Here is a 27,089-nt window from a genome sequence, read left to right as displayed (position 1 = left end):
ATAAATAAAAATATAGAGAAGCTTAAAAACAAACAAACAAACAAACAAACAAATAACCACAAGGCTTCTCAAGTTCCTCTATTTAAAATAAAGAAGAAGCCCTAACCAGTTTGGCTCAGTGGATAGAGTGTCGGCCTGTGGACTGAAGGGTCCCAGGTTTGATTCCAGTCAAGGGCATGTACCTTGCATGCGGGCACATCCCCAATAGGAGGGTGTGCAGGAGGCAACTGATCGATGTTTCTAACACTTTATCTCTCTCCCTTCCTCTCTGTAAAAAATCAATAAAGTACATTTTTTTTAAATAAGAAAAAAAAGGAAATGCTTGCAATGAACATGTTTACTTCTTTACAAGTGTGTCTTATCCAACAGTACTGCTGCCTTTAAAATGTCACAACAGAGCACGTGGCTTGCATGTATCCTCTTACGTCAAGAGCCTCTTAACTATATTGAGCACGGCCCAAGCACAACTGGCATTTCTAGATGCTATTGGCATAGGTTGTCTGAATTCACTGAAATCACTGCAGTTTCCATTAAGGTTTTACTTCATTGATCGACCTCATTGTTTATTTTCCAAAACAGTTGAGTGGGACCTTTGAACATTCCTGTGCTTTTGGATTGATCTTGCCATAATCAATACTTCCTGCTTAAAATCTGTGCTTGAATAACAAAAACGTATCTCTTTGTGTCACCTTGAAAAGGCAATGCTTCCAGCCTATTATCTGAAAATTCTTGGCATGAACTCTCCTAGCCCTGCCTGTCCCATTTGTTTTGTGGAGTCACTAAGAGCTCCTCTTGCAGGCAAAGATTACTATTCCCCCAGTAAAGATGGAAACAGCATCTGTTGTTCCCTTTGACCGATCCCTGAGCCTGTCCTTCTGAGTGAAGACAAATAGATTAATATTGGTGTGACCCAGAAGTCAGCTGAGGTCTCCAAGCCTTTTTGATATTTAAAGAGAAGTGGGTTTGACCTTTCTAAGTCATAACCACTGGGAAATTCCATGCCCTCACCAGGATTTTAGGGAATTGCCCAGGGCAATTACCTGTGACTCCAAGTTACTGCTCTGTTGAACTCTCCCTCATAGCCCATATCCACAGCTCTCCTGTCATTTCTACTCTGTGCCAACCTGGGTGACTTCATTGATTTCCACTCAAAATACCTATGCAGGGCACTTACATATAACAGACTCGACTGAAACTTTTGTGTCATGGGGAGTATTTACAGTGCAGAAATGCAAGCAGGTGAATATGGATCATTAGGCACCTTTGTTGTTACAGGTCCTTCAGCCACTCTGTCACCAGAAATTCCTCACTAACTCCTCATTTTCCAGACTACAGCTTTGTGTCATGTAGTATAGCCCCCGTCTCTATCAAGAATCCCACCATCTCTATCCTCCCCTGTCTTCCAGGCTGCCTCCTCTCAGCTTTTCTCCTTCAGTTCCCCTCATTTTATTATGCAGAAGAGCTGAGCTCCTGAACTAGTCTATTGAGTAACTAAAGAAGAAAGGAACCTTTTGAAAGGCCACTGGCAGCTCACAGAACCAATGCTGGAGGGGAGTGAATGAAAAGCACCTGTAATTTTCAGGACTAGCTTGCCTGGAGAACCCATACCACAAAATGAAAAGAAGCCTTTGAGACCAAAGAGGCACAGTCGTGCTGAGACTACTTTATAAAATTTGCTTGCATAAAACAACAGAAACACTATTCACCATTCATCGAGCAATTTTCTAAATGAAGTAATCAATTAATTAATCAGATATTAAGCACTACTATGTGCCAAATACTGTGTTGTTGATTGGGACTACAGTTATGAACTAAAAGTCACTGCCATCATGCAATTGAGTAATTTAAAGCTCTGGAACCTGACAATGTGGGTGCAAATTTTGGCTCCATCTCTCATCAGCATGTGCTCTAGAATAAGTGAAAGCTGCTCCAGTTTTCTTGTAAAACAGGAATCCTGTCTGTTAAAGATGGTATGAGGATTACATTAGTTGATGCATGAAAATCTCATAGAAGGGTACTGTATTAGTTACCTATTACTGCATAACTTAACAGCTTAAAACAACATCCATTTACTATATCATAGTTTCTATCGGCCAGGGATCCAGGCAGAGCTTGACTAAGTCTCAGCTTTAGGGCCTTTCACAAGGCTGCAACCAAGATACTGGCCACTGATGTCTCATCTGAAGGCTCATCTGAGGAAGGATCCACTTGCAAGTTAATATAGTGGTAGTTGGCAGGATTCAGATCTTTGGGGATTTGAGACTAAGGGCTTCATTATTTTATTATTATTATTATTATTATTATTATTATTATTATTATTATTATTATTATTTTAGCTGGCTGTGTCTGGCCTGGGCATCTCCAGCATGGCACTGGGCTTCATCAAAGCCAGCAAGAGAGAAAGACTGCTATGGAGACGGAAGTCAGAATCTTTTGTAGCCTAATCCAGAAGTCACATCCCCTCAACTTTGAGGTATTCTATTATGGAGAAAGAAGTTGCTAAATGTTAGGAGATCACATAAGGCTATAAATCCCAAGAGGCAAAGATCATTTGGGGTCATCTTAGAAGCTACCTACCACAGAGACCTCATGCAGAGTAAGTACCAATACATGCTACCTTTTGTTATTTATGTCACTTATTGTCCATTGAGGAGTTGTTGAATTGTGACATGGAAGAGGAAATAGAAGGCACTGTAGAAGCATAGAATGTGTGATAAAAATTCAAGCAAGGACTTTTTGAGTAAGTGATATTTAAGCTAAGATGCAAAGGATGAGTTAGGAGTCCTTAGACAGAATGAGGAGAAAGACCCCTTAGGCAGCTGGGAGAGCAAGTATGAAGACCTTACGCAGGACAGTGAGTGTGGTATATTTGAAGCACTCGGAGGGGACTGGTTTTGCTAGAGCATGAAGAGATTGCAGATGTAGAAGGATCAGGTGGGTGAAAGTCACTGCAAGCCAGAGAAGGATTTGGGATCTTATCCTGAGGAAATGCAAAGCTGTTGAATTTTCTGCAGGGGAATTACATGATCACATTTGAAAATATCACTTCAGTTACACTGTGTGGAAAATGGATGGCAGAGAAGCAAAAGTGGACACAGGAAGGCCGTTCAGGAGGATTTTGCATTGTTTCAGGTAAGAGGTGGTGATGTCTTGGACCACAACGATAGCATGGGGGTGGGAGAGGGAGGGAATTACAGATGTAATAACAGGATGTGGTAATTAAGCAGATTGGCTATGTGAGTATAGGGTGGTGAGGAAGAGGTAAATGATGATGCAGACTTACCCATTAAGGAACTGGGTTGTTTACTATCAAAGAGACTGTTATAGGAGGAATATATTTGGGGGAAAGGATGACTTTTGGAAATAATGAGTTTATGGGGCCTGTGAGACATTTAAGAGTGTATGCACTCATCTGCTGGATGCAGTTTTGGGGATCAAAGAGAGTCTAGGATAGCTCCCAAGCATTTTAATCTTCAAGTGTTGGGTAGAAGATTTTCCACTAGGAGGCTGAGCAGAAACAACCAGGGCAGTTGAAGAAAACAAAAACCAATGGGAAAAGAGCACTTTTAGTAGGAATGATTAGTCAGTCAACTGTGTGGAATACTTCTGAAAGGTCAAGTACTGCCAAATATCCAAAAGAAGTTAGTGACTCCATGTTATTTATGACTTTGGCCAACCCACTTTGATAGAGGATAACCAGGGAAGCCTGCTTGGATTGAGTTGAGGAGGGAAATGGGAAGCAACATGATAGGGGTAGCAGGTATAGATACATATAACATAGCTGAGAATTTTGCCTATGAAAGAGTGGAGAGAAATATGGCATTACCTGAAGGTGAAGGAATGAAGACTAAATTAAAAGTTGTGATTGTTGTATTTGTTTTAAATAGGCGAGTTTGGTACCATTAGTGGTAGAAATTGCCTGGCAGATATAATGAGTTGGGTACAGGTGAGGTGGGAGAACTGAATAGGTTGTATCTGTAATCAAAAGCACTAGTAGAGGCGCTGGGTTTAGAAGGAGGGCTGTTCCATTTTAACAAATTAAAGGAGGAAAGATTGGGGATTTCTTCCAGGTAGAGTTGAAGATTTGGTGTTGGAATATTGAGTGCATTCTGACGGAATGGTTTCTATTGCCTTTTTGGCAAACCCTTTCCCTCCAAATATTTAGTAGCCAAGTACTCTAAATCCTTGCTGCTCTAAGTATGGTCTTTAGACCAGCAATATCAGCATTACCTGTGAGTTTAATAGAAAAGCAGATATTGGGCCCCCTCCAGATATACCTTATCAAAATTGATATTTAACAAGGTCCCCAAGTAATTCCTATGTACATTAAAGTTTGAGAAGCAGCATACAAATTGACTTCCCATTGGTGGTATGAGTTGAGAAACTGCTAAATTATCAGAGCTATAATCTACAGCAGATAGGTTTATTTTGAGGACCATGGATTATTGTCCCACTGTTCTTTCTTTTCTTTTCAAAAAAACATTTGTTTTGTTTTGTTTTGTTTTGTTTGCTAGAGAATCCTGTCAATTGCTATAAGAAGCAACTAGAATATGTACAAAGCAAAATATCATGATACTTTTCATCTTTGTATTTTATTCTGTTGTCAGTATTATTTTTTTTATTCAACAATTATTTATTGAGTACCTACTATATGCTAGGCATTCTCTTGGTTCTGGGGTTATAGTCGTTAACAAGAAGAAGTCCTTGCCTTTGGGACTTCATTTCTCTCATTTAGCTCACTTTTACACCTGCCATTGTAATAATTCATTGTATACTTCAACTCTCTTGTCCTCTAACTTCATCTTATTCATCTTATTCAATATTCATTAATTCATTCATCCTTTTATCCACTTAATAAACAATTATTTATCATCTACTTTGTGCCAGACACTGTTTTAGGCATTTGAGATTCATTAGTTTTATCAAAATAGATAAAGATCTCTGCCCTCATGGAGCTTATATTTAAGTTTATCTGTGGCAGAAGGTAGTAGGAAGTTGCTGAAGGAGAGATAGGCACTAACAATGAAAACAAATAAATTGTCCACCTTGAAAAATTCCTTATCCAGTTAAATTCAACTCTCTGGTTTGTCAGCAGCTGAATTTGGCTTTAAAAAAATACAGAGAAGCTGACGGGTCTCAGACCAACAGTCATGGCTGCTATCCTCAAGTGGGTCTTCTATCCTGCCTAGTCATTCTGGTCAATGTTCTCCCTCACTCTTCCAGAAAATTTGATATCTTCTCCTCCTCAAACAACTGATACCACCTATTCTATCCCAGTAACTTACCTAATAGTTTAATACTAGAGGCCCAGTGTGCAAAATTCCTCAAGACCCAGAGTCCCGCCACACCAGCAGTACCCAGAGTCCCACCACTCTGTGGGACCCAGAGACCTGCCATGCCGCAATTTCATCAATGTACCTCCTAGTGACCAGTCGTTTGGTTGTTTCAGAGTTATGGTCACTGGCCTTTTATAATATAGATTTTCATAAAACTAAATTCTGCTAAGATTAAACTCCCCAAATGCCACAACATTCTTTCTAATGTTGTGGGGAGAAATATGGCATTATTGCACACTTTTAAAAACATAAACATTAATAAGTAGGCTCCATTGCTTTAAGGATAAAATCAAATTTCTAATACATTGCAGTTATCCAGACTCTTTACCCATGTTTCATGTCTCCAATATTTCCAGCATATCAACCACAGCAGTAATTGAATGCTCGCATGTGGTAGCTACTCTTTAAATGTGTTTTTGATTGAAATATTTTTTTAGATTTTCCATTTTGCTTTCAATTGTGTTCATAACACTACCTCAAATAATATTCTATTAAAAGGAGTATCTCAGTGTTGTTCCAGTAAAACTGAAAGTAATCATCTTGAATCATTGAAGGCAATAGTGTTGGTTCCAACACCTACTTCTTTGAAGGCCATTTCCATCATCATTCAGCATTATCATAAATACTGATACAAGGCTGATTTTTATCATAGTCAGAGTAGAGTTTAATGCTGTGGGCCTTTGTTGGAGTGGAAGAGGTGGAAACAAGAAGGATCCTTGGGAATCATTCTTTATTAGCTTGATATAAACCATAGAATTAAGTACTCCTGATTTACTTCTGATTCATTCTGAGCCAGAGATCTATGGGTGGAAGCAAAGAATGAAAAACACAACCAAAATAATTATCCCTACTAAAGAGCTGGCTGTAATTCAAACAGAATGGGTAACTAAGATGCTATCCAATGAGTTGAGAGGTATCAGAAGAACTGAAACCGAACACTTAAGAGTCTTAAGAGTTTTGGAAAATACCAGTGATGATCCAGTGCAAGGTCCCAGCCAGAGTGAGAGTCCTCTCTATATCACCCCAGTCCCATAGCTTCTTTTACTTCCATCCTTTTAATCATTGGAAACTGGCTTCTTTTCTTCATTAGAACCCAGTTGTCATCAGAGTTTTCTTTCCTTGTTTTTAAATCAGTTCCCTGGAATGTCTACCCATTGGGCCTAATTTCTGACACATTAAGCTACAAAAATTGTAAATGAATGTCCTTGCTGCACAACACCCCCTAAAACACTAGCACTCAGAAGTCTCGTGTGTCCCAAGTCCTCTCTTAGTCCTACCTTTTTGCAGATGGACCCAATATGCACAGCTCTGAAGTCCTCTTCATTCCAGCACCTTCAGGGTGCAGAATAATTTCTCAGTGTGCCAAGGCATCAAGGCAATACTTAACATGAAGAAAAATCAGAACATTTATTTTTTTTATGACTTTTATTAATTTTTAAAGATTTAAAATTTTATCTTTTAAAGGGAGAGGAAGAGAGAGAGGAACAGCCATGTGAGAAGGAAACATTGTGGCTGCCTCCTACACACCCCCTACCAGGGATGGAGCCTGCAACACAGGCATGTGCTGGTTTGTCAGCAGCTGATGGCGAATCAAACCAGCAACCCTTTGGTGCACAAAATGACACCCAACCAACTGAGCCTGGGCCTGACCATTTATTTTCCATGACCTCTTTTTCTATTATTGCAGCCTAATACCAAGCTAACTTTTTTAGCATCCATTTCACACTCTTGGTGCCTATTAAAAGCTTATGGTCAATTATAATCCTCTGAATTTTCTTTTTCACTTGCAGTGTTGCCAAAGTAGATATTGTTTCCATCCTGCATGGGTACCAGAGTATGTGTTAATGCTAGACCTCCCTATGAATCACTAGATAATCAAGGACTGGTCGTGAACTTCACTCTATGAACTAGACATTGACTCTAATGATGCAAGTGCCATATGTCAGGTACCATAGACAGCACCTGGTCCTCCCTAAACATGTGCTCTTCTTTTAAAGAGTAGTCCATTTATAAACTCAGTCTTTCCCAAGGACCTGAGGTCACCAGGTGACTTACCTTTCTAGAAGCTATTTTATATCCACAACCTTCCTTTCCTCTTATGAAGTACAATACATTCACTCTAATCCAGCTCCCATCAATTAAATACACACCTGATTAATTTTCTTTCCTCACACCAAGATTGATTGCATTTTTGATTTAAAAAAAACACACAAACAAACAAAAACAATACACAAAATCGACCCCCCTTCCCCCCCAGCTGGTATGACTTAATGGTTGATCATCAACCTATGAACCAGGAGGTAACAGTTTGATTTTGGTCAGAGCACATGCCCAGGTTTCAGGCTCTACCCCCAGTTGGGGGTGTGTGCAGGAGTCAGCGAATCAATAATTCTCTCTCTCTCTCTCTCTCTCTCTCTCTCTCTCTCTCTCTCTCTCTCTCTCTCTCTCTCTCTCTCTCTCCCTTCTCTGAAATCAATTCAAAAAACACACACCAAGGAAACAAAAAACTACTGGGCAGGTCAAGAAACCCAACTCCCCTCCTCCAACCAGAGCTCCGCCCTCTGCCTGGGGTAGCCTGAAGTTGAAGGCCAAAGAGGGAGAGGAGGACTCACACTGCTGCTGGGGCGACAGCGCAGGCTCAGCTGCTTCAGCCAGTGGGACTGCAAAGGGTCACTCTAAAAATTGCTGCCGGGGCTTGTCAGGTGGCTGCTGGTGGCTCCCCTTCTTCCTTCTCTCCCCACAGATTGCTTCCCAAGGGGAGTCTGCTGCTGACACTTCATCATCACAAGTCGGGGACACCACTCAACACAGGAGGGTAAGGAGCTGGGGCCACACTCTCCAACGCTTGTCTTCCAGATTCTGGGGGTGTGTGGCTCTGTGGGTGGGAGAGGGTGGCGTGTCTGAGTGTTTGCAGAGCGATTTCACTGAAGGCGTCTGCAGCTGGGTCAGATTGCCCAGGTCCCTGATTTGAATTTGGGAACCAAAAGCCATTTTCTTGAAATCGAAGGAATGTGACACATTAGGCAAAGGTCAGACAGAGTCATAGAAATTCATGAGAGGATGCTTTAGAAGAGTAGCATTACTTGTAATTTCTAACAATCATTTTAAGTCTCCAAAGTCCGATGTGTGTTTTTCTTCCTCTGTTTTATAGAAAAAAAAGATGGGGAAATTAAAAATTTTAGTATTGTTCACAGAGCTTAACATTTCTTCTCCATTTTATCAGGAATCAGGTACACATTTGGTACCCAATAATTTTAGGTAAAATTAATTCATTGTAATGAGATTGGTAGAAAAAAAATTTGGAAACTTTTCAAATTCCCAGAAATATAACCTACTGACAAAATACAAACAAACAAACAAACAAACAATAAAACGAACAAATTTGTAATTTAACTGTAAAATAAAGTTTTTGTTCTAAATGTGCACATATGGTTATATGGACATAGGTTTTAGATTAGAAATCATGTTGGAAATGAAACGGTAAAGTGGAATCCCCCACCCCACCCCCCTCATGCTGGACTTAACTTAAAATGGCAAGCAACAGGGCCTGAGCCCAGCGATTCTATTCCGGGAGTCGGTGCTGATGAGCCGGGACAGATGCAGCGCTCGGAATGTGGCGGGACCCGGAGCTGGGGCAGCTGATTCTCCCCGTTGGCAGGAAGACATTCTGGGATCCCAGCTCACTCTGGCATGGGAGTGACAGTGACACTTTAGCACACATGGCTTTTCAGCTTGCCCTGTATAGTCGCTCCCTGGTGGCAAGGGTGGAGGGCAGCAGGAGAAAGAATGTTCTTAAATATAAAGTGACAATTCTTTTCTATAATCAGACCTAGGAGCTTTTCATCCGAGATCCGTTTCAGGGCAGGAGGAACTTGGTTTCAAGGGTGATACTTGCACATGGACTTGCCCACTTGGAGAAGAGGGTAGAATTGTGTTACCCATTCCATGGCAGCATCGTGGTTCTGGGTCTGTTCTGGGTTGTGGACCTTTTTGAGAACCTTGTGAAAGCTTTGGGCCTACACTACAGAAAAAAAATGCATATAAACACACATGCACAACCTGTTTCATAGTATTCCCGAAAATGTCATGGAATGCATGGACTCACCAACCCAGGTAAAGTTTGCTAGATAAACCACATGACACCAGGTACATTTGAATTTCAGATAAATCATAAACCAGTTGTTAGTATAAGTATGTCTCAAATATTGCATGGGATATACTTATACTAAAATGTGATTTGTGGTTTATTTGAAATTCAGCTTTAACTGGAAATCATGAATTTGGTTATGCTATTAGGGGTAGTGAAGATATGAAACTCATACAAAATACATAATTTCCAGTTAAATTTACATGATTTCCAGTTAAATCTGAATTTCAGATATACTACAAATCACATTTTAGTGTAAGTATGGCATGTGTCCTTGACCCAGACATCTATGTGTGGCTTCCATGTGAAGAATCCTCTGTCTCGGTTGGATTATCCATGTGTGAGTCTATTCCTAGATTCTAGAAGCCATATGGGGGGAGAAGTCATACAGAGCCAGCGTTTATTCTTAACTCTGTAAAGTTTTAGACCTGGAAGGTACCCATCTCCTCATTTGGCAGGTGGCTAACCTGAAATCCTAAAAGGTTGAGTGTTTTGCTGCAGGTCTATCGGCTGGTTAGAGCACAGTGAACACTAATACCCAATTTTCATTTCTATAACAACCAAAGAGACATTAGTCTTAGAAACTGTATTTCCAATCCTCCTTCCCACCCAGCAATCTCCTCTCCCTAACACACACAGCAGACTAGGAAAGAGAAAGAGCTATTTTAGTAGAATTTGCAACTAAACCAAAACCAAAAATTTAGCACTGGCTTCTTGCATCGTGTATCCAGGATTGGAAAATAGAAGTTAACTTGATGTGTAGTCTGTATACTTTATCAGTAAAAATTAGGCACAGGCCTCTAGCAAAGTTGAACCATAAAAAATTGATACTATTTGTCTTTAAACAAAAATTGATAATAGTCAACACAATTTGTTGACTATTCTCTGGTCAACAAATTCATAAAACCTGTTTCTATTTTTGGCTTATTCACCTATTGGAGTTTCATATCTTTTTAAAATTATTATTAGTTTCAGAGAGGAAGGGAGAGGGAGAGAGAGATAGAAACATCAATAATGAAAGAGAATCATTGATTAGCTGCCTCCTGCATGCCCCCCACTGGGAATCGAGTCCAATACCTGGGCATATGTCCTTTCCAGAATCAAATCCGGGATCCTTCAGTCCCCAAGCCAATGCTCTATCCACTGAGCCAAACCACCCAAGGCTGGAATTTCATATCTTCATTACCCCTAATAGCATAACTAAATCCACAGACTCTGCCTGAAAATAAATGTATCTTACATTTAAAAGGGCAATGCATTTATTTCAATGTTTGGAGCTATAAAGAACCAATTCATGTTCTCTATATTCAAATTTTGAATTTATAAACCTCAGTCCTACTTCACTCAGTCTCTATCTTCTCCTATTGGAAAGAGCTAACTTTTTAAACTGCTATAGATTTTAACCTGCCCTGGATTTAAAGGAGGCAATTTAAGGGGTCAGGGTTCAATCTGGGTTTGATTGTGACCTTGTGTGACCTTGAGTACATTTTTAAAACTCTCTCTGACCTTAATTTCTTCATCTGTAAATGAATTTAATATAACCTACATTTTAGAATTTTAGTGAGACTTAAATTCAAAAAAATAAAACAGGGCTCAGCACACAGTAAGCCCTCAATTAATAAATGCTAGCTATATAATTATTATTCTAGGTAGAAATGGGGGTTACAATTTACATTTGATTCATCATATAGATTCATGCTTGGAAATTTATATTTAGGAATTATTTATTAACATACTTAAAACTGGAAAATACAAAAGATGATGAAAATTGTGATGGCTCACATAACTGTCCAGCTATTTATTAGGTGTTGGATATATGTCATGGTCATCATAGAAATGACACAAGAGCCAAGATCTGCAGTGGGCAGAGGGAGAAGAGCATGGAATTGCATCTCTGTTACACTTCTGCCCAGTTTCTAATGGAGAAGACCCAAGAAGCTGCTCTGGGTGATAGTGGGTGGAGCAGCGAGGGGAGGAGGCCGTGGTGTCCATGACCAGAGAAGGAGAATTCTCTGAGTGCCCTTCACAGAGTGAAGGGATAGCCCGGTAGCATGGGGAGCCTTCTACAGCCCTCTGCACCCTGTGGAAAGTCTCTTCTTTCACTCACAAAAGGGGAGGGACAGGAAGGGACTGGAAATGCCTCCAAATGGCTGCTTATCTCATTACACAACCTCAGCTGCTGTGGCCAGACCAATTCTTTGCACCATGGGCCGTGTGAAAAGTGCAAACTACTAGTAGACCGGGGCGGGGTGGAAGGTGGAGAAAAGCTCTGTATTGATCTTCCTTTCTTTGACTCCAAAGGGCCATTCATTAGAGTCTGCTGTGTTGGGAAGGAGACTCAAACCCTTTGTGCTTTGGAGAAAACAGAAAACCAGTCTTAAAACTCTCCCAGTCACGGGCAACTCAGCAAGGCTTTCCTCCTCACCATCCAGATCATAACCCCAGTCAAATCCATCCCTTGAGTATGGTAACCATGGTGATTGCCCTGGCTACCAAGCCTGGAGATTTCCCTGAGCAGATGGCCACAAAGCAGTCACTTGCTTAAAAAATTAAATAAATAAAAAACAACAATAATAATTAAAACACCCTTCTAATTTTTAGTTAATATATAATTGAATCAGTAAGAATGAAATGCTTTCAGAATTTATTACTCAATGTCTAGGCTATGCTTTAGGTTATTTATCAATATATACATCATTTTTGTAACCTTTTTCTTAAAGCCACATTTTTACTATCATGTGACCATTATTGGTAATCACTAATAATATGACCCAGGGGTGCAGAGTGAACATTTGTAAAATTGTAGGAAAAACAGTGAGAGTTCCTGTACAAATCACTTTTGACTACATGCTCACATATGACCTAGTGACTAACATTTTTTTTTTGCAAATATTCAGGTATTTTTCTATTCAGCCTCTATTTGCCCATAATATCAGCCTCAAAGTCCAGCACCATCACCAAATGAGTAAATAAAAGTTAATTAAATTGTTCCATTTTACTTTCACACATCTACTCCTAGGCTGTCTTTTCTTTCATAATTCCTTCCTTTTAAGCTTGCCATTGCTCTTCATTTAAATGTGATTGCAGAAAAACGCTGGTTGATCAAGTGAGTGTGTGTGTGTATTTGTGTGTTTGTGTGTACCCAGTGTGACAGCCTTGAGTCTGTACTCTCCAGAAAGGCCCCAGTAGGAGGGGCCTACAGAATTCTTGAGGGCTTCCCTGTCTGCTAGTGAGAACAGAGCCTCTTGGGTTTTGATCCCCAATAATGAGGAAGGCAGTCTTTTCTGCTGTAGGGCCCGGAGCACACAATGCCCTTACCATTCTTACTGGCTTGCAATCCTCCTTTAACCGAGAAAGCGGTGGCTGGAGCTCCAAGAGGGAAAGGAAGAGCAGGGCTGGTGGAAAGGCATTTACCAGGCTATCGGAGCCAGTGTACATCTCTGCAGCCTGAAGGACATCAGAGCTTTGTCCAGCTTCGAAGAAGTGGCCCTGATCCTCACACTCCTCTGAGGGGTCTGCAGGACCTTATTGGAGGGTCATGGCACAGACTGAGAACACCTGGGCAGGTGGATGGACAGCTTCACCCTCAAGGTGCGAACCTAGGAACAGGATGTCATGGTAGCCTATACGGCATGGGTCAGTGGTTGAGCATCGACCTATTAAGCATGAGGTCACGGTTCAATTCCCAGGCAGGGCACATGACCAGTTTGCAGACTCGATTCCCAGTGGGGGGCTTGCAGGAGACAGCCAACCAGGTCTCTCTCATCATTGATGCTTCTTTCTATCTCTCTCTCCGTCTCCCTGCCTCTCTGAAATTAATAAAAATTAAAAAAAAAAGAATGTTATGACAGCTCTAGTAAAGACAGGCAATTTATGAGCAGATCTGGAAAAATATTTCCACCAGGATGTGATTTTATTAAAAAAAAAAAAAAATATATATATATATATATATATATATATATATATATATATATTCCATTGTGTAGATGCACTACAGTTTTTTTATTTATTAAATTATTATTTTTGTACGTATACCAGTGCGCCCCCCCCCCCGTACATACCCTCCCTCCCCAGAGTTTTGTGTCCATTGGTTGTACTTATATGCATGTATAAAAGTCCTTCGGTTGATCTTTTATCTCCCCCAGATCTCTTTGACAGTCTGCTTGTTGCTTTACTGTCTCTATAAGAACCAAAAGATAGATATAAAAAAATATATTTTATTGATTTTTTTACAGAGAGGGAGAGGGATAGAGAGTCAGAAACATCGAGGGGAGAGAAACATCGATCAGTTGCTTCCTGCACACCTCCCACCGGGGATGTGCCCGTAACCAAGGTACATGCCCTTGACCGGAATCGAACCTGGGACCCTTCAGTCCGCAGGCCGATGCTCTATCTACTGAGCCAAACCAGTTAGGGCGAGGATGTGATTTTAATAGTCTCTTTTTTCATATTTACAAAAAAAATTATTTTACTAAGTGTTTGAGATTCTAGGTCACCTCTACCTATAGTGATTTAATTAAAAATTCATCAGGAATCTGAAGATGGTTAGGTTAGAACCTCACATCCTACTCCTGTTTTATTTTTATGATGATAATGTGTGTTTTTTCTTTGAATTTATTGGAGTTACATTAGTTGATAAAGTTATATAGGTTTCAAGTCCTATAACATATCATATTGTACTGTGTGTTCACCATCCAAGGTCTAGTCTTACATCACTTTGTCTCCTTCCAGTTTCTCTCTCTACCTCCCTTAGAGAGAGCTAAAGAAGACAGTTATTTCTACAGAGTGATTTTGAGGACTCTAAAAGCCCTTTCTTATTTTAAAACATAGATATTAAAAATACTATTCAAATATTAATTAATAATATTGTTAAAATTAAATATTATTTAAAGCATAAAATATATATACAGTGGTAGGTTTACAATTGTGAGTATGCAAAATTATTATTCTTGTATTATTTATTAATTATTGTATTATTTACTGTACAAAAAACTTTAAACCTACTTTTGCGTGTGTGTGTGTGTGTGTGTGTGTGTGTGTGTGTGTGTGTGTATTCCACAGTGGAAACTCTTGGAAATTTGTATGTGAGTCATAGAACACTGATAAAATATAAATTAATTTAAAATCCACCAAAAAGCATATATTTCTGGGAGGAAAAGTATATGTGTTCATTAATTGATTAGCTTGGATCATTTGTCAGACTAATTAATGTATTACTAGGTAGGGCCCTAGAGAAATGAGACACAGGCAAGAGCATTCAGATAGAGAGGGGCATGAGGGATTCCATGTCAATGCCAAGGTCAACACGAAGGCCAGTCAATGGAGGGAAGAGAAGTGGCAACAGGAAATAAAAGAAGGCAGGCCATGGAAGGACTTTCACTGGTTTCATCAGGTTGATCTCTTCCTTCATGGAGATTTCTGAATCCTTCTCCATTACATACTAACTTACTATGTTCCAGCCTTCCTGGCATACAAGAGCCTGTATGGCTTGGCCTAATATTATCTGCCCAACTGTCTCCCTCATGACTTCAGGCATCTTTGTCTGCACATCCTATGCTGAGTCATGCCTTCCTGCTTCAGGTATCTCCTCCACTTCCAATGGCCTTCTGCCTCCTGTACCCATTCCTCCTAAAAACACTTTGGTATCAGGACTGGCAAGATTCTTATCTGCAAACCTAGCCATCCTAACACCACCCCATCAAAATAGTTACTTTAATATGAATCTTCAGTCTATTCCATGTAATCTGTTGTTTTGTTTATACAACCCATAACCAAATGTCACAGGTTTTCCAAACTTCCAGGATTATCCTTATCATTTATATAAAAATAAAAATAATCTGTTCTTCAGCCTATCTAATTGCACACATTCCCTTTTCTCCTCTGGTATTTTCAAAAATCCCTTGGAAATATTTACATATTCCAGAAATTCCCCTGGTTGCCATTTGCCCATTCTCAAGCTGGGTCACTCTGGATGCTTGTCCCATGTCATCTCCTGCTCCTCATGATTGCTTCTCCGTGATGTGGCAGCTTTCTCTGATTCGCTTCACCCCAAAGCTTAAACTTGCTTCACTCCCAAAGTTGATGTTAATGAAAATGATTCAAATTTTTTTGAACACTCACTTGTTGCCAGATTCTCTTCCAAATGCTGTATGCATATTTCTTCACCAAGTTTTCACTGACAACCCTATAGGCAGACACTATTATTATCTTCACTTTAAAAGATAGGTCAATGGAGACTCTTAGAGGTTAGATAATTTATCTATGGCAAGTCACACTTCAGGTAAGTAGTGGATATGGTATTTATATTATAGTCTATTTTCATTTTTATTCACTTTGAAATATTATTTAATTTCCTTTGTGATTTCTTCTTTGATTCATGGATTAGTTAGAAGTATATTATTTAATATGCAAGTTGTGGTGGCTTTCCTAGATAGTTCATTGTTATTAATTTCTGATTTAATTACAATATGATCAGAGAACATACTGTGTATGACTTCAATGCTTTTAAATTTACTAAGACATGTTTTGAGATCCAACACAGAATCTGCCTTGGTGAATGTGCTATATACACTTGAGAAGAATTGTTAGGTATGATGTTCTAGAATCAATTAAATCTGGGTGATTATAATGTTCAGATAACCTATACCTTTACTGGTACATTGGTTGTGGGAATCGAACCCGGGACCCTTCAGTCCGCAGGCCGACGCTCTATCCACTGAGCCAAACCAGTTTCGGCTTATGCCTACTATTTCTGTGGTAAATCTTTTTCTAGCCATTTTTTCCCCCTACCTGTGTCTCTATGTTTATAGTAAATCTCTTATAGATAGCATGTACTTTTGGGTCTTGCTTTTTCCTTTTAATTAAAATGCTTTATCCATTAACATTTAAAATAATTATTCATATAATTGGATTTAGGATTACATTAAATTATTTTTTGGTTTGTTCCCTCTAATTTTTATTCCTCTGTTACAACTTTACTGCCTTCTTTTGAACTTCATCTAAATTTATCTATTGGTTTTTCAGATATACTTTCCATTCTTAAGGAGGTTGTTGTAGGGCTCTGCTGTCCAATGCATGGTTGTCAGGGAGCAGGCCTAAACTAACAGGCAAACATGACTGTGAGAGGGTGAAGGTCAGGCTGAGGGGACCCCTCCTGTCCCCCCCTGCACCCCTTCCTCACCTCCAGGGCATGAATCTCATGCACCAGGCCTTTAGTTTGTTTATAAGGGTAATATGCAAATCCATTCCGTTGTTCAGTTGATTTGCATATTACCCTTTTATTATATAGAATATAAGTGTGAATTTGAGAATTTGAGCTTAATGAGAACGATAAAAGCCCTTATATCTCTATAAGATGCATTCCTAGATTTAGAATTTTAGTGTCAAAGTATAAATATAGTTTTTATTTATAATAGGCTGCCAAATTATCATTCAAGACTGTATCAATTATATTCCCATTAACTGTATATAGAGAGCACCACATCAATATTTGATATTATGAATATTTAAAATATTTTAACCATCAGACAAACAAATTTTGACCTCAAAAAATAAAAGGGTTTCAGTTGACAGTTTCCTAATAATTATTAGTTTATTTTTAAAAAATATTTATTAATTATTTGTGTTTTATCTTCTTTAAATGACCTAGTTACCTGATCATAGTTTTTGTCTGTTTTTTTTAATTGATTTGTAGGAACTCTTTAAATATTGTATCAAATGGCCTTTTACCTGGCAGAAAGTTTTCATTGTTTTTCTATATTCAGATATTTCAGTCTTTTCTTTCATGGCTTCTGAATTTTGTGTTATACTTAATAGGGTCTTTCTCACTCTAAGATTAAGTGGGGAGGAAACTACTATGCCCTAGTTTATGTGTAAATTTTGTGTGTGAGAAAGAAAGAGATATAGATATTTAACTCATTTGGAAATTATCTCAGTGAATATGTAGAGTAGAAATCAACTGCACTAATGCTATAATTACAAGTCCTTCCCCATTGATTTTTTTTAAGTGCTACGTTTATTTATTTATGTAGAATATATATATATATTTTACATTTTATATGGATTCCTGAATTTTAGTATTTTATTGAGGAAAACTTCAGAATAGTTATAACTCACTTTTTCATGGGAGTAAACCAAGCCCTTCAAATGATGTTTAACTACTATTTCATAATTATTGTACAGTTATATTAGATAATATTTGTTTTTTTCTACTTGGCAATATGGCTATGGAATGGTCTTATTTAATAAGATAAAGATTGTCTTGATGCTGAAGTAAATTGTCAATAAAATATGCATCTAGTGTAATGTAAGTTCTTAAATCTATTTTTGAGGATTAAAAATATTTAATTAAAAAACACATGCTTCATAATGTAACAATTCAAAATTCAAAGAACAATTAAAATAAAATAACAAAGTGGAGACAGATGCATGGATACAGAGAACAGAGAGACAACTGTCAGAGGGGAGAGGGTTGGGGGCTGAGTGAGAAGGGTGAAGATGTTAAGCAAAGAAAAAAAAATGAAAGACTCATAGACACAATCACTGTATGGTGATTGTTAGAGGGAAGAGGGTGTGGGGGAGGTAGAAGAAACAAAAGTGGGTGTAAATTGTGATAGAGGGATACTTGATTGGGAGTGGTAAACACATAATAATACAATATACAGATGATGTAGTGTAGAATTGTATACCTGCAACCTGTATAATTTTATTAACCAACTAGAGGCCCAATGCACAAAAATTTGTGTAAGAGTAGGTCTTCCTTCCTCCAGTGGCTGGCACTGGCTTCCCTCTGGCACCTGGGACCCAGGCTGCTTCCCTTCTCTGGCCATCCAAAGGCACCCAGGACCTGACTGGCTTCCCTCCACCCTGGCTTGGTCAGGAAGGATGTCTGGAATGACATCAGGAAGACATCGCTCTAATTAGCATATTACCCTTTTATTATTATAGATGCCATCCCAATAAATTAAATAAAAAATAAATGAAATAAAAATAATACTATTCCTTTTTTTCTTTTTCTAGCAAGCTCTTAACTGTGATCGTGTGTTTGCCAACATGGCCCCCAAAAAGAAGACTGTCAGAAAGAACAAAGGAGAAATCAATGAGATGACCATAATTGTAGAAGACAGCCCCCTAAGCAAACTAAATGCTTTGAATGCGATCCTAGAGGGAGGCAATGGCCTTAGCTGCATTTCTTCTGAATTAACAGATGCTTCTTATGGCCCAAACCTCTTGGAAGGTTTAAGCAAAATGCGCCAAGAGAGCTTCCTTTGCGACTTAGTCATTGGCACCAAAACCAAATCCTTTGATGTTCACAAGTCAGTGATGGCTTCATGCAGTGAGTACTTTTACAACATCCTAAAAAAAGACCCATCTACTCAAAGGGTAGATCTCAACGATATCTCACCGCTGGGCCTGGCCACTGTCATTGCATATGCCTACACCGGAAAGCTGACTCTCTCCTTGTACACAATAGGAAGCATTATTTCTGCTGCTGTTTATCTTCAGATCCATACCCTTGTAAAGATGTGCAGCGATTTTCTGATACGAGAGATGAATGTTGAGAATTGTATGTATATTGCTAACATTGCTGAGACGTACTCTCTGAAAAATGCAAAAGCAGCAGCCCAAAAATTTATCCGGGATAACTTCCTTGAATTTGCAGAGTCAGATCAGTTTATGAAACTTACATTTGAGCAAATTAACGAACTCCTTATAGATGACGACTTACAGTTGCCTTCTGAAGTAGTAGCATTCCAGACTGCTATAAAGTGGTTAGAATTTGACCAAAAGAGAATGAAATATGCTGCAGACCTTTTGAGCAATATTCGCTTTGGTACCATCTCTGCACAAGACCTGGTCAATTACGTTCAGTCTGTACCAAGAATGATGCAAGATGCTGATTGTCACAAACTTCTTGTGGATGCTATGAATTACCACTTACTTCCGTATCATCAGAACACATTGCAGTCCAGGCGCACGAGGATCCGCGGGGGCTGCCGGGTCCTCATCACTGTTGGGGGACGCCCAGGCCTTACTGAGAAATCCCTTAGTAGAGACGTTTTGTACAGAGACCCTGAAAGTGGATGGAGCAAGCTTACAGAGATGCCTGCCAAGAGTTTTAATCAGTGTGTGGCTGTGATGGATGGATTTCTCTATGTGGCTGGTGGTGAAGACCAGAATGATGCAAGAAATCAAGCCAAACATGCAGTCAGCAATTTCTGCAGGTACTTGATCCTTTACTAGTAATTGGTCCAATATTATGAGGAAATTGCCCTGACATAGAAGTAAATCAGTCAGGCCTATTAGCTTAATTCATTAGCTCAGTAAATTAATAATAATAATAATGGGACATCCTATTTAATAAAAGAGTAATATGCAGATTGACCATCACTCCAATACACAAGATCAAGGTAGCTGCCTCTCTGTGGTCAAAGATCCTGCCTCCATGTGGACACAAGAAGGCCAGCAGGGGAGGGCAGTTGGGAGGAACTAGGCCTCCAAGAGAGGACAGTTGAGAGGGACCAGGCCTGCAAGGGAGGGCAGTTGGAGGCAATCAGTTCTGCAGAGGAGGGCAGTTAAGGATGACCAGGCCAGCAAAGGAGGGAAGTTGGGGGCAAACAGGCTGTCAGGGGAGCAGTTAGACATCAATCAGGCTGGCAGGCAGAAGAGGTTAGGAACAATCAGGAAGGCAGGCAGGTGAGCAGTTGGGAGCCAGCAGTCCTGGATTGTGAGAGGGATGTCTGACTGCCCATTTAAAGCCTACCCCAGTGGGATCAGGTCTAAACGGACAGTCGGACATCCCTCGAGGAGTCCCAGATTGGAGAGGGTGCAAGCTGGGATGAGGAACATCCCCCCCTACCCCCATGCATGAATTTCGTGCACTGGGCCTCTAGTTTTATATATAACTCTTCACATTATGTAAAATGCATTCAAGTACTGTAGATTTCTGAAGTGAGCAGAGAAGGTAGGATTATTCTGATTTTCCATGTGAAAAATTTGATGCCCAGAGAGGTTATACCCCCTAATAAGTGGCAATTCACATTTTCTCATTTCTGGTCTGGTGCTCTTCACAATGTACTGCTTTTCTGAAAGACACTGTGTACGAATTTAGTTTTTAACACTAATGTCGAAAGAAAGATTAAATTAATACATTTCTTTTAAGTGACTTATTGATGACCGTCAGATTTATAATTAGCAAATAGAATGAGCTCATTAAAAAAGTGGCAGCTAATTAATTTAAAATACGTATTTGAAGACTAATCCCAGAGAAAATGTATTTCTTAAATATGAAGAGTAAAAAAAACATAATAAATCCTTCAGAAAAGCCTTCAAGTGCCATATTATTTTTGTATATTTATGATAAAAAATTAAACTTCCACATGTATGAAATGTTCAGGAAGTTATACTTACAAAATCGAATATAACTAATGAGCAAGATCTGAAAATGTGTACAAGTATATGAAGAAGCAATTCTTCATTTTATTGTGTTACTTTAATGAATTCAAACAATTAATGGATTTTTAGTTTTTAATTTACAACTTTAGTTAAGTTTCAATTTCGGGGTTAAAAGGGACAAAGATGAATGAACATCAAACTGATGGAGTGAATTCTGTGTTTATAATACTTCAGGAAAGCATAATTTACTATAACTACTGATTTCCCTCCACTGACAATTCAACTATTGGTACTCAAATCACTGTTTTTGCAATTTTGATTTTAATGCTTATGGTATACTTACTGTAACACTGAACCCTAAAAAAATATATCCCTCGACTAAAATAATATTACCTGCTAAAACGTGGTAGAAAATAGATAAGTATCAAAAGTTAAGGCTTTGTTGATGCTTTTGGACACGAGTCCCAATGACCTTATTCTAAACAGATGATAGATGAGTTACTTGGTTGAGTAACTCAGTGTACTGCTGCAATGGCCAGGACAGAAGCATGAGGGGGGCTATGAGACAAGGAGAAATCCAATTAGTCAACTCCCATCTTAATTAAGCAATGAGAATGAGCTAGGGATGTTGGTGTCTGAAGATCTGTGGAGTTGACTTTAATGTGGCCGTGTTCCCTTTTTCTGATTGCCACAAATACCCAGTTTTCCCCCTAACCCCACCCATAGTAGACCCTACCGGATGAGGGATATGCGAATATGGAGGAAAGGGGACTGGCAGACCTGTCTCTGTAGGGTCTTCTCCAAAGGGCCCAATAAAAGGAAGTAAATTTATCAACAGGAGGAGGGGGCTCACCAATGCCTTCCTTGTTTTCCCCAAGGGTCACACTTTTATACTGGCCTCTGGGCGAGGCGCTGCGCATAGTCAGAAGCCTCCTTGCGTTGGTGGTGTCACAATCCCCACTCCCTCCCCCGTGGTGGTTCGTGGAGTAACTGGGGTTCCCTGGCGGAGTAACTAACTGGGGTTCCCTGGCTGTCACTACAAGGCTGTCGCATTCCCTCTGCCCTTCCCAGATACGACCCCCGCTTCAACTCCTGGCTCCACCTGGCCAGCATGACCCAGAAGCGCACGCACTTTAGCCTGAGCGTGTTCAACGGGCTCCTCTACGCCGTGGGCGGCCGCAACATCGAGGGCAGCCTGGCCTCCGTGGAGTGCTACGTGCCCTCCACCAACCAGTGGCAGCCCAAGGCGCCCCTGGAGGTGGCGCGCTGCTGCCACGCCAGCGCGGTCGCCGACGGCCGGGTGCTGGTGACGGGCGGCTACATCGGCAACGCGTACTCGCGCTCCGTGTGCGCCTACGACCCGGCCGGAGACTCGTGGCAGGAGCTGCCGAGCCTGAGCACGCCGCGCGGCTGGCACTGCGCCGTCGCGCTGGGCGACAGGGTGTATGTGATGGGGGGCAGCCAAGTGGATGCGCGCGGGGAGCGCGTGGACGTGCTGGCCGTGGAGTGCTACAGCCCCGCCGCCCGCCAGTGGAGCCACGCGGCGCCGCTGCCCGTGGGCGTGAGCACGGCGGGCGCCTCGGCGCTGCTCGGCCGCGCCTACCTGGTGGGCGGCTGGAACGAGGGCCAGAAGAAGTACAAGAAGTGCATCCAGTGCTTCCACCCCGAGCTCAACGAGTGGACGGAGGACGACGAGCTGCCCGAGGCCACCGTGGGCGTGTCCTGCTGCGCCCTGGCGATGCCCAACCACGTGGCCCGGGAGTCCCGCGCCAGCTCCGTGTCCTCCGTGCCAGTCAGTATCTGACGGCCAGCTAGAGGCGGAAGAACAACTGTTGATTCGTGGTGAACCTCTGAGCTAGCGCAAAGGAAAATATGTAACATTTACTGCAACGGTTGTAGTTTCAAATATATCGAGGCACGCGTCTTGATGGTTTTAATTCCTGGTATGGCATGATCTACCTCCTTTTTTTCTCTCTTTTTTTTTTTCAGCAAAATTCAGGGCCATTGCCAACAAAGAAAAATAGAATTTACTCCAGCGGCCACTGGGTGGCAGGCAGAGTCGCTGTAGGCACTCTCCCACGTGGCACGTTTCCCAAACGTATAGCGGTTACACCCACATTGGTGGAGTACTCTCTTTGCTTAAGTACTTACTGCTTATGACCCTTAGGTGAGTAATTGGTTTCATGTACAGGGTTATTTCCCCCTCTCTTTTTCTTTTAGGAAGCCGAAAATAGTCATTGATAGGTTTTATTGTAAAATGGAACTCCATAATGAGACTTAAGGTTTGATTCCCTATTTTAGTGAAGTTCCTTTTCCTGTCCATGACTGAGTGAAGGATGTTTAAACACATCCCATGACCACATCCTAAAGCTTATGGCAAAGTCTGACTGGAAAGTAAGGGGATTCCACCCGGGGCTGTCAAGGTGACGCCTTAGGGTTATCCCAAAGCCATTTCTTCCCTATGCCTCAAGCCTCGGTGTATTCCGGTGTATTCCACCATATGAGTCTGCTCTCAAAGTAGGACCTGATGCTAGTCATCTAGTTTCTAGTGTAAATTTGAGTCACTTGTCCTTTCGCCTAGAAGTATTTGCACTTTAAGCCATGCTCCCTATTAAAGGAATTGCAAGTACCTTGGGAGCCTTCTCTCACCCTAAAAACCTATGCCAAGATGACTAAAAGCAACCTTGACCCTAATGTACTAGGTATGCTCCAGGAAGAACACCAAATAAAACTATGTCCTTAAGGATCATTAGCTTCAAGCTTATATAGCCTGAAGGTTATATAAGCTAATAACAATAATTTGATTTCGCCCACACTTTTACATACCGTAGATGAAAATGGAAACACCTGGAATTCTTGGATAACAGGACGAGTGGGTTGTACTGTTGGTAAATGCCATTGTTTCTCATTTTATAGCAGTCCTGATTTTTAAAAAAATATATTTTATTGATTTTTTTACAGAGAGGAAGGGAAAAGGATAGAGAGGTAGAAATATTGATGAGAGAAACATCAACCAACTGCCTCCTGCACACCCCCTACTGGGGATGTGCCCGCAACCAATGTACATGCCCTTGACCGGAATCAAACCTGGGACCTTTCAGTCCGCAGATCGACGCTCTATCCACTGAGCAAAACCGGTTTCAGCAATCCTCCTGATTTTTTAATTAAAAACATAATACATCCATTTCACATGGAAGCATTAAAATAACATGTGGATATTCTTATATATATTATTATCCCCATCTGCTCCAAATTAGCTTTGCAAATTAATGTGTATCCTCTTGATATCATTTTTTTCTTACATATTTGCCAAATTTTGGAGCCAGGGAATGAATGTAGTAAATTATACATATTTTCCTTTCTTATAATTTATCACTTTATTCTTTGATAGTTTATTTGTTTTGGAGAGGAAGCAGCCTTTCAATTATGGGCTCTATGCAATTGGATTTTGAAAAAGAAACACACTATTAAAACGTGAGCTGAACGGGAGTGTAACTGGGTTTTCATTAATCCTCTCCCACCTTGTGTAGATAGGTTGTTGCTAGAGTTACAATATTTATATTTGAAATATTTTATTCGAACTGTGAAAAGTGGTTCATATAGTACACTTTGTGGAACAATTTTATGTCCTTGACCCTTATGAAAAGTTCAGTCTCTGTGTACTTACTGGTAACACTCTGGTTAAGGCTAAAACACTAAGTTAAGTATAAGTTAAGTATAAGACATTATTCATAATTAAAAACCACAGGGCTGTTTCTTCACCCCACACAGAGCATGAGGCACTTCCCCAAGTGCAGAGCAGGTCCCTTGTCTTCTTATCCATCCAGGCAGGGAAGGAGAGCTGTGTGAGAAGCCAGTGTGTGGAGCAGTTGAATCGCTGAGCTCTTAAATTCCAATGCACAAACAGAGAGCATCTTTTATCCTTGCAGCATCGTTGGTAAAAATAAACTTTTCCTATTTCATCAGTTATTTTGGCCACAACTTACAAAGCTTATGTAAGCCTGAAGGTTATGCCTATGCCTCAAGCCCCTATTACATGACTGTAATATCTTTTAGTTTGGTATAAATGTGTGTTCTCATGCAATTGAGGAGCCTGTAGTATACTGTTAATTTAGAAAGAAAGAAAAAAAGAGGGGATTTATTACAGATTACAGATCATAAGTGGCAAATAGACATAATTCCTTCATGCACACTACTGTAGTAGGTCTGTCTCCCATTGAAATCCCAGAAGTATTGTAACGTGGAGGACCTAAGGCGTAAAATGAAATAAGAATCAATCACTTGTGACAATTTATCACAGAGGAATGAAGAGAGATGCTGAATATAGAGGCTTTTGCATCTGTTGGATCTTAATAAGCTAGGTGGTGCAAACATTTGGCAGTGGCTTTCTAGAAATGAAACTGGAGACATGTTAGAGCTGGAAAAATCATTTCAAATTACTATTTGATGTATTTTTCTACATTGTTTATCTGAAGACTCAGATAAATACACATACCTGGGCTTACCAGGTGCCTGGGTACATTGCAGTTCGATCTTTTGCTTCAACAATTATGTCGAAAATTAAAGATCACTATGAGTTTGGCATGCCAGAATTTCTGACAGAACAAATTGGAACATAAGGAGCATGGAACATAAGGGTTGGTGAAAGTTTTATATCCTGGAACCTCCTGCACTGACAACTGAAAGAGGTGAAAATATACAGAATCAAAATATTATGCATCACCTTTCACGTGTAAGTGAAATATACTCTTTAACTACTGACACAGTGGCTCCTAAAAATCTTGCCAGTCTCTCCCTGTTGCTCAACTGGAAAATTCTTTCTTTCTTTTTTTTTTCTAAATTATGTTTTAAGCTTACATTCAATTACTCTCCTCAGTCTTAGGATCTAACCCGGTACCTCCTTTTATTTTTCTGCAAGAAAAGGACTTGTTTTTTATTTTTCTGTAAGAAAAGGACTTGTTATTTTTGTAATGCCAGATCCCTGTGTGAGTAAATAAAAGCATCAGGTCAGTGTATCAGAGAAACAGCCTGTTACCCAGCTGCTGACAATGAAACTCAAGTTCCCCTCTCCTGAATGGGCCAGAGACCTGGTGTGGAGTCTCCAGGAAGCCAGAGTTAATGCAGTCGGTCCATTTTTAGGAAGGCTCTTGGTGCCCAGGTGTCATCCCTGATGCCCTAGTTGCTTTCAGTGGCTTTGAATGAGTTTTTGTTTTACTTCCCATGATGTAAGAATGGTTATGAGTAGACAGTCAGTGGTAGTACCGATTCATATAATTCTAAGTGAGGATTAGATGGTAGTGGAATGTTATGAGTGCAGAGGGATAACTGAGGTAATAAGGAAGTGAGATGTACTGAACGGCTCTATGATTGGAGGCAGAACAGTGAGGATAGTAAGTGTGTTTCATAAACATGCATGTAAATAGAGGTTTACCTGGAAATAGGTGTTAAAAACATCAATTTTTTGCTGGTTATCCTGACCAAATACCTTCAGAATGTATCCAAGTTGCTAGATAAAAGAAACTGAAATCACTTCATTATTTTTTTCCTTGCATTTCAAAGAAATGAATTTCTAGAACCTTCTCTGAACAAATGTTCTTTGAGTGAGTTCGATGCCTATCCCAGCCACTGATAACTGTTGTCTAGCACAGCACAGCGCAGCATTAAAAGAAATTATATATTTTTCAGTATCTCTTTTCATATGAGTAAGAACTTTAGTGTAGTTTCCTAAACACTCCTCCATGGTAATTATGACAACTGAAGGTTATAAATAATAAAAAAATTACCCTCCAGCACATTCAGAGGGCAAAGGTCATTTACATTTCCCTTTCAGGGAATTTGAAATAAAATACTTGCCTTGGACACTCTTTAAAAAACGTATTTATTCAGCAAATTTTGGGGAATTATTTTTTGTTTTGTTTGCTTAAAACATTCTGGTACTATATAAGGAACAACAAATTAAAATGTATGTAGTGTTTATAACCTCATCACTATCAATAAAGCTGCATTCAAAAAGAGCTTGCCAGTGGTCACATGGGGAAGGTTATGAAGTGTCTTCTTATGATGGTTAGGGTGGTTTTTTCCCCCCTCTATTTAGTTTTCATGATGATTTACCCCAACAAACACAACAACAAAAGAAGAAATGCTATCCAGAGACAGAGAAGCATCAAACAAACTGTCAAACTTCAGAGGGAAGGCAGAGGAGGGTGGAGGTT

The 27,089-nt window shown here is 40.1% G+C and overlaps 1 protein-coding gene across 1 annotated transcript; it reads left to right on the top strand.

Moving 5' to 3' along the window:
* Nucleotides 1–7,904: 7,904 nt before the first annotated feature.
* Nucleotides 7,905–26,889, top strand: KLHL31 (kelch like family member 31). The gene is made up of 3 exons (XM_084889554.1): nucleotides 7,905–8,151; nucleotides 18,502–19,706; nucleotides 21,949–26,889. Exons 2-3 carry the CDS (start codon nucleotides 18,535–18,537, stop codon nucleotides 22,679–22,681), a joined length of 1,905 nt encoding a protein of 634 aa, XP_084745680.1. The 5' UTR covers nucleotides 7,905–8,151; nucleotides 18,502–18,534; the 3' UTR covers nucleotides 22,682–26,889.
* The last annotated feature ends 200 nt before the right edge of the window (nucleotides 26,890–27,089 follow it).

The sequence above is a fragment of the Pipistrellus hanaki genome, assembly GCF_964339955.1.
Source record: "Pipistrellus hanaki genome assembly, chromosome: 7".
NCBI lineage: Eukaryota > Metazoa > Chordata > Mammalia > Chiroptera > Vespertilionidae > Pipistrellus > Pipistrellus hanaki.
This window is presented reverse-complemented; position numbering and strand designations above follow the sequence as displayed.